The sequence below is a fragment of the Austrofundulus limnaeus genome, unplaced genomic scaffold, assembly GCF_001266775.1.
Source record: "Austrofundulus limnaeus strain Quisiro unplaced genomic scaffold, Austrofundulus_limnaeus-1.0 Scaffold524, whole genome shotgun sequence".
Taxonomy (NCBI): domain Eukaryota; kingdom Metazoa; phylum Chordata; class Actinopteri; order Cyprinodontiformes; family Rivulidae; genus Austrofundulus; species Austrofundulus limnaeus.
In genome coordinates this window covers 126,033-134,904 of record NW_013952926.1, presented here as the reverse complement: position 1 = coordinate 134,904, position 8,872 = coordinate 126,033, and the positions used below count along the sequence as shown (strand labels likewise).

Genomic DNA, 8,872 nt, shown 5'->3' with positions numbered 1-8,872 from the left:
TTATAATGTGTTGTGACGTCCACGGCCTACCCCAGTTATCACTACTGCGCATGTGTGTCAAGGACAGAAAGGCAGATGTGGCAGTGGAAGGTGTCAAAGGAGTTAAGAGAGAAAAACAAAGTAAAAAAAAAACAAACAAAAAATGACTAATTGACAATTAAATTTGTTGTTGACTATTTTAATAATCGATTAGTCGTTGACTAGTCGACTAATCATGGCAGCCCTAACTTTGACTACAAAGGGACAGGTATGTTGTTAAGGAGGAGAGTTGAGCAAAGATCATTATCAGGCTAATTTACTTCACGCAGGAAATCTATGCGTGCATATCACTGAAGAGGTGCAATTCATTCAGCAGTGCTGCAGAGGAAAGCTTACCCCATGAAAACCTTTTACTAGCAGTCACRGCGTAACATTCTGAACATGTTCAGGCTATTTAAATGAGTTTGTTGGTACTCTGAAAATAAATGAAAATAAAAAAAAAAGATTTTCAGTACAACTGGTATACCGCCCAGCTTTATGTGAGAAGTTCGGTTCTCCAGAAGAGACTCAGAGCAGAGCTGCTGCTCTTCCACATTGAGAGGAGCCTGGACACCTCCCTAGGGAGGTGCTTCAAGCATGCCTGACAAGGAGGAGACCCCAAGGAAGACCTAGGATACGCTGGACAGACTACATCTCGCCACTGGCCTGAGAGTGCTTTGAAATTCYGCCCAGAAAAGATGGAATAAGTGGATAGGGAAAAAGAGATCTGGGCCTCCGTGCTCAAGCTGCTGTCCCCGCGACCCAACTCTGGATCAAGTGGTAGGTAATGGATGGATGGCAATCCAGTTTGGTCTTGATCCTTCTTAGACTAATCAGAATCGAACCATTTCTCCAAAGTATAAAATCGTTCACAACTTTTCCACAGATACCCACTTCAAAATAAGGTATTAAGTCTTACTTATGGGCTGGGAACTAGGGGTGTAAATCACCAGATTTATCACGGTACAATATTAMWTCGATATGTGTGGATGACGATTCGATATTTCTCGATATCGCAAAGTCTGTCACGATATGATTTCCATTCAGTTCAATTCAYGTTTGCGATCGATATAATACAATATCATATGCCCATCTAACACAATGACTGTGTTAGATGGGCATATGATATCGATCCACATCGAGCATATGATGACAATATAGATTGATATTTTCATTTTGCCTCGATATAACTGAATCACGAACCATTCAAATCGATATATCGATATAGATCGATGTATTGTTACACCSCTACTAGGAAATCAATTAATATGAGGGCTTAGGGTCAAGTGTTTGCAAAATGCAATGCCAGGATTGTGAATMTGCTGCATGTCAGTCCTACACACAAACCACCTCAAAACCCTCCTTTAAGACCTCACAAGTGACATGGACCTGAGCCCATATCTTTATTCTGTGGCAGACCAGCTGGTGGGTGAGTCAAAGAGGTCTGTGCACCCAAGCAGAAAACATTAGCAAATGGTGCTGGGCTGGCTGCTGTGCTACCACCAGAAGACAGGGCAGGCCACTCCAACTCAATAGTGTGGAAATGAGCGATGTGAGGTTTTCTCAAAACAAAAACAAACAGAAACCCACTCTTGAATTATTGAAATGTACTATTTAAGCATCCACACATCCATTTGTGTGTATGTGCACACTTCAGTATGTGTAGGGGTGCATCAATCTGCACACAACCCTGTGCACACGTGTGGGTGCCCCCCTCCAGACCAAGAACAGGATGCATAAACAGACCTCCCTTTCTATATCTCCATCCAGCCATGACCCACAGCGAAGGGCAGCAGACAGACGGGGCCATAGGACRGTGGGAGGCAGTTGGTCATTTTGTGTGTATGAGTGTTTGTGTATGTGTTGCGAGGGGCTGACACAATAGCGTTCCCCCACCCAACAGTTCCTCTCTGTTTTAAATAGTCATTTCACCATGCTTCCTTTCAATAGCATTTCCTAGTAAACACTAATTATCTCAAAAGGTGCAACTCTTGGACATAAACAATCTTGGCCTCCTTCGTCACCTCTATAAAACCAGTTACATTCAGAACTAAATTATCGTTTACATAATTTCTATGGCACAGCTAGCAGAAAAGCCTTAATGTGTCTAAAACATTACGACCACTTGTGCAAAATCGAATTGCCTCAAATAAARAATAACTTTTTTGGGGAAGACTTCAACCAAAACTCTCACCAACAACTAGGTCAAAAGGAAAAATAAAAAGGCAAAATTTAATATTGAGGGAAAAACAGAAAGACAGTGAAAAACGTTGTCAGCAAACTGCAAGACRCAGTCAAAACATAGCTTTCTGAGTTCACCTTCTTTTCTGATGCAAATGCACCAGAGGCAGCCATATTGTTTATTGTAGCTAGGCACAATATAGGACATCTGCCGGTTAGCGTTAGTGTAATACCCTCCCCATGCTTCATTAACTTCGCCCCTTCAAGGGCCCACAGAATGCAGTTGCGGAAGATGGGACGGTGGTGGCGGAGGAGAGTGGGCGAGACCCAAGCGCTGGCCCAGCTGAGGAGTGCCGAGGCTGGGGCAACCGGGCTGCTTGATGTCCTTCCAGCTCWTTTGATTCCTGGAGGAGGGCCTCTTTTATCAATGACCATGCGGTGGGTCTTGAGTCTGAGTGGGTGGTGGAGGATGGGAGGCTGAAGTGGACAGGCTGGGACAGTGTGGGGTGTCACCCTGCTAAGAATGAATGGTTTWAAAAAAGGTAAAGTAGGGCTGTTTTATTTCAATTTTTATGTTTCGTTTGGGGCCTGCAGCTAAATGAAACATCTTGGTTGAGGACGGAACATCTTTGCACCACCAAGGAGGTAGAAAATGTAAGAATATAATGAGAAGGGGGCAGTGATGTGATCTACAATAGGCTGTCATATATGGGGGACAGGGTCACTTTGAGGTCACTATGCGGTGCTCACTGTCCTAGAAATAACAAGGGATGGTGCTTCAGAGTGTTATAACTCCTTGTCCTTTTGTCCCTTTGAGAGTCCAGCTAAACGGATGTTAGGAGAAAGCAAAGGGAGGAGGGTGTCCTAATGGGTCAGCATGCTTCAAAGAAGAGTGTTTGATTGTGAAGAGTGTCCAAAGCATTCTTCTTCAACTCCTCCAACTTTGGGAGCTGTGAGGGTGTGAGAGGGGTGGACGACTGACAATTTGTGTAACTTTCCAAAACAGGCTAAACCATTTCACAATGTGCAAATAGAGACAAGTATGGAGTTAAGTAAGTAGGCAGGATTTGAGCCACTGTATTGTCTTTCCTCTCCTTGTACCATCGTCCTTCCTTCCCTTTTTCACAGTGATTGTGTTGTGAAAATCAAAACTTCTCCTGTAATAAAACCATAACAAAACACCCTACATTTCCCATAGGGGATACCTTTGTGGAGAGGTGTCCTGATGCTTTAAATAATAACGTGGTAAATTAAATGGTCTGAAACCAGAATAATTAGTATTAAAAACTAAGATGGACGAGTAATGTGCCAAAACTGCAGGTCCTCAAATAATTCTTGAGTCATCTCCAAAAACAAGTACATTTGCACTGAGATTGCATTAAAAGCTAAAACTGGTCATTCAGCTGCTTTTTACGCAAAATAAAAATACTCTGTTAAAACTTTTAAATGATTGGTTTATAATATGGGTGGTGCATAAATCCACAAGCAGGTTCAGTTTTATAAACTTACAAACAACAAATATGATTAATCATATCAGCAGTATCATCTGCATCACCTCAGGTATGATCCACCTGAATTACCTACATTTAAACGCTATCGTTCCACCTCGACACAAACTTTCAAACATAATCCTGGCCCGGAGGTTAAAAAAATCATCTGTTGCTACAGTACCACAACGTCTCCCAATCTAATTTGACACTTCAAAACTTCTGAGCCCACACCATTCAAGCACAGATATATCTCTTTTCAATATTGTTCACGGTACGTCTACAGACCTTAGGGTGAAACTCTGTAAAGAAATGTTTAAAAAGGGGATTTTTGTTGGAGAGGTTAAAATAAAAGGAAGACAATTACAGAGAAAAGAAAACTGGTAACACATCCGCTTCCGACCTTTGGGCAAAAGGTAAGTGGACACTCCTTGAATATWTTTCAAAAAACACAGAACATGAGTTAAAACTTGTTCTTGTCAGTAGAAATAGATGATAGGGGCAAAGTGAATAATCGTAGCTTTTCTAACACACAAAATAAGTATTTTTTTAATTGGTTCTCTTTCTCCATCTGCAACACCATTAAGTCGAAGGGCAGAGAGAAAATAGAGGAGGCAGAGAGCCTCTAATTTGGAGCCCATCTGTCACATGTGCTGCTTTCCCAAATACACTCATGCCTCTGATGTTGAAGGAACTACTTCATGTTTTATGTGTTTCTGGCCAAAACTCACTCAGAACCAGGGAGACACGGCTGTGTTCAACCAATGAGCAGTAGCCAAAGGCTTCTTTTCTACTTCAAACAGAAGCTGAGAACAGACCTTTAAATTAAACCCCTAAATGTTTTGAAATCTGTTCTAGCATTTAGTTTATGTATTCCTCATCAATGTTTCAACATGTCTTTTTGGAAGACTTAAAAAAAGAAAACATTTGCCTACCTGGGTGCCATAAGATGACAGCATTTACCTTGATGGTCTCAGGTGGTACTCCGGGGTCAGGAGCCTTCTCCAGGTAGGTAGTCAGGTCCTGATCCACGTGCTCAAAGACCAGAGTGAGTTTGGTTTCTCGGTCGGTCCGAGAGACCGTACAAACGTCAAACAACCTACAAGAAAGGACTAAGTGAGCCGGGACATTACAGAAGAACTGAGGAGGTTCACCATGCTTGGGATGGATGCACAGCACCCCAATATTTCTTGTTAACATTGTTTGCATCATTGTAATTGTTAAAATTTTTATTTACGTGCAACAGTTTGCTTAAAAAGTAAACATAAGATTACATAAATGCRTGCAAAGACGAGTATTGTGTTGAACTTTTCAATAAATGCAAGTGTTGGACAATATGGCTAACACATAAAAACAAATAAGAATTTTGACTTTTAACAGCAAACAACATGAAATACATCTGTACACAAATTTCATTGATAATGAAACTAGTATCCTTTAAAGGAATATGAGTTGTCCAAGTATTTGGCATTAAAGATCTCTTGTGCTACAACTCAAATTACCTGTTGAGGACAACTCTAAGATAGTACCAGRCCAAAGTCATGCTCAAAGTCTGTACAACTGACTGAGATATAGAAATGTTTTGCAAACAGACAGGCAAACAAATAATATACACTGCATTGCCAAAAGTATTTGCTCACCTGCCTTGACTCACATATGAGCTTAAGTGACATCCCATTCCTAATCTATAGTGTTCAATATGATGTTGGTCTACCCTTTGCAGCTGGAACAGCTTCACCTCTTCTGGGAAGGCTGTCCACAAGGTTTAGGTGTGTTTATGGGGATTTTTGATCATCCTTGCAGAAGCGCATTTGTGAGGTCACATACYGATGTTGGACAGAAGGCCTGGCTCTCAGTCTCCACTCTAAATTATCCCAAAGGTGATATCGGGTTGAGGTCAGGACTCTGTGCAGGCCAGTCAAGTTCATCCACACCAGACTCTGCCATCATGTCTTTATGGACCTTGCTTTGTGCACTGGTGGTGCACAGTCATTTGGATGGTTGAGCAAATAGTTTTGGCAATATAGTGTATGTACAATTAAGTTATAGAAATGTTTGTGTTTGCTAAGGTTAATTAGCTGTGGCAGTCATCTTGAATCAGGGTGGCTCCAAAAGTTATCCATGTGCACATTAATTATTACTTTTAGTTTCATAAAAAAATGCTCACACGTTTAAAAAATTAACAGCTTATAGAAAAAAYGTCTACACAAAACAAAGCATTTGTTCAAGTTTTTAACTTTACTTTGTTATAAGACAAGAAATCTTCAACTGTAATGAACCAAAAATTTGCAGCAATCTATCTGTAACCTCTGTTGCATTTTTTACTTTACAGATTCATAGAATTTACCCTTTAGAAAAACAATTGTGATCATCTAAAACATTTTGGACCATCAAGCTGTAACCACCATTGGTATTTATTGTGTTTCACTTAACAACCAACTGAGGCCAAGTATCCAGATCATGTCGGCAGACCTGCCAAGGCAAGCTTTGATGAAAAGGTGGAAAAAAAAGCACTATCCACTATTTTCTACTCAAAGAGTTGGGGGCTRTAAACAGCATTCCTCAATTGGCACTATGACAACTTCTGATCCACTAAAGAAAGTCTATTGAAGTGTGCATGTAGCTGCTGCGGGGGCAGCATCCTTCATCGTAACACAGGAGACGTAAAACCCCCTTGATGGATTTTACCTGATAGATGTTGTGGGTTCCTTTGACTTAACACAGCTAAACATGATATTATCCTCAAGAGTCTTGTTAAATCCCAATAATGACTTCCGCAGTGCATGCAGAAGAGCCAACAAATGTTAATCATTTTCTCTCCCTGTGTTTACAAATGTTATTGTCCCAATATAGTATAGTTAAAAGCATATACACAGAAAGGGATGGAATGGTTACACAAAAAAATTCCATTCCTTTCACCTACTAATAAAAACAGAACAAACAAGCCAAGCCCACCACTGCCCACATGGTACTCGCCTCAGCTCGTTACTTACACACCTTGACATCCGCCTCCACATTTGTGATTTAATCTACACAAGTTCATTTGAATTAAATATAGACATTTTTGTTTAAATTATTATTCATCATCTGTGTGGCTTTTAGACCTGGGCACTCGGGCTGTAGCCTTGGATGTTTTGTCATTCAGCTCTGTACTTTAGAATTCAAGGAAATTAAATTGAAACATGTTCAAGACGCCTGACTAATTTGAGGGAAAATCTGTTTCGCCTTTTTTTAACATGTTCAAAATTCCAGCAACAAGACTACAAGTTTTTGCAACCTACGAGACATTTGAGAAGCAACACATTTTGGAGCCTCAGTTTCAAATCAGTTTGTTGTTTAATCCTGCAGCTGGGTGGTCATACAAACCATATGTTATTTCTTGATCACATTACTGGTCAGTTTATATTTTCACATTTACCGTTTTGACTCCCCAATTTCCATTTCATTGGGGCATCGGGGTGGGCTGACTTTGACCACCCTCACCATTTTGGTCCATTCAGAAGTCCCACTGAGGTAGCCAGAAGGCATCCGAGTCCTGGACTGAGGTGACTTGTGAATGAGCTTCTTGTTTATATCCAATATGGCATCCGGTGTCTCTTGTAATCATTGGACTTGCTAAAGTCAAAAACATGATTTGTTCAATTTATAAGTGCTGGCCGTGGTGACACAGAGTAGTAGACACCCTCCTTCAGAAGAACTGGGGTTAAACGCCCCTCACAGCTTGATGGTTGGGCTTAAATGGGGGTTTCTCAGCAGAAGCTGAACATATGGAATAAATAATGGGCCCCATTACAAACATCCAGTGTTTGCCTGGAGTCACACAGAAGCTCCACATTTCACTTTTTCTGGTTGGATCTTCTTGGCTAAGTTGGCTGGACATGGTCTTTCACAATGTGAGTTTTGGGGGATTATTTTAAGAATGAAACAAAAGGAGCATTTTTACTTAACCATTAAATAAAACTGGCCTGTGACAACTTCAGTGTTCATTCATTGATGCATCTGGCCTTYGTGAGTATTGAAAGACCACTGTTCTCTTCCAGTTTTACAAATGTATTGGGGATTTTTTGTTAGGAGGCACAAGGGCACGTGCCCRATCTCTATTTAGGACTTCCAATAAAATCCCAAAGCACTCAGTATTCCACAATAAACGAGAACAAGGTCTGACCTTGGCCTGTGCAAGCATGACGCAGTTTCTGACAACTACCATGGGAAGAAATTCTTATCATTTCCTTACTTTTGTTTTTGGTCACATGTCAACTGCAAGCTTTTTTTTTCTTTTGGAAAAAGTTCTGCAAAATTTAAAGACTCTTGGGTTTGGATCAGTTCTCCTAATGTGTTCTGGTAAGTGCTACATCCTTTGGTTGACTGGAGTTCACTTTGCCAAATGGTGTATTTGCAGGGTCTAACACTTAAAGGCCATTGTCAAATTTAAGAGCTGAAAAGTAGAAAGTTGCTCTGTGCTCACCTAAATGTCTGWGTTTGAGGCTTGTTCCAGCAAACAGGATTCAGAACTGGTTTGGAGCCCGGTGCAGGTCTAACAGCCAACTTTGAAAAAGGTGTAACGTGGAAACTTGAGAACCACACTGTACACACTGAACTGATTTTTCCTCTGAAACAGGTGACATTTTGTTTCCAGCAGATTGGAAACGACAATTGATTTGTGCCCTAAATTCAGAATTTGGTTGATCAAAACAGCTTTGCAGAATTACAAACCAGATGTTTGCTTTATCATTTCACCTGCAGACAATACAAGATGGAACAATTGTTCAAAGATAAATGCTTTTAACCACCTTCAAACATACCAATAAAATGCAACAGCAGACAACGTTTTTGCCAGTGACTTTTGCCTCCAAAATATTTCATGAAAAATTCTAATGAAACTGAAGAAAAGCTGTGGCATGGAAGGTGGTGGATGACAAGCATTCCTTCGAAGAATGACAAGTCATTACCAAGCGTTGAAACGTCAGGTCGGATATAAACATAGGGATTCCAWGTAAAACACTACTATAAAAAATAAACTTTGTTTCCAAAGCCAATGATCTTTCAGACAAAAAGGTTGTAAATCAGTGCTGTTCAACCCTGGTTCTCGAGGTCTACACTTCTTCTTCTCTTTAGTTAATTTTTTGGCGGTTGGCAAACAACTGTAAGGTGCAATACCGCCACTTACTGATGTGGAGTGTGGACTG

At 40.6% G+C, this 8,872-nt stretch overlaps 1 protein-coding gene across 1 annotated transcript in view; it reads right to left on the bottom strand.

Annotated features, from left to right (window-relative positions):
• The window catches only part of cdk6 (cyclin dependent kinase 6), a gene marked incomplete at its 5' end in the record, with an annotated part of 27,673 nt that extends 22,888 nt beyond the window's left edge, over positions 1-4,785 (bottom strand). Inside the window, 1 exon segment of the mRNA XM_014026079.1 lies at positions 4,650-4,785. Coding sequence (XP_013881533.1) covers positions 4,650-4,785 — 136 coding nt within the window.
• Between the last annotated feature and the right edge of the window lie 4,087 nt (positions 4,786-8,872).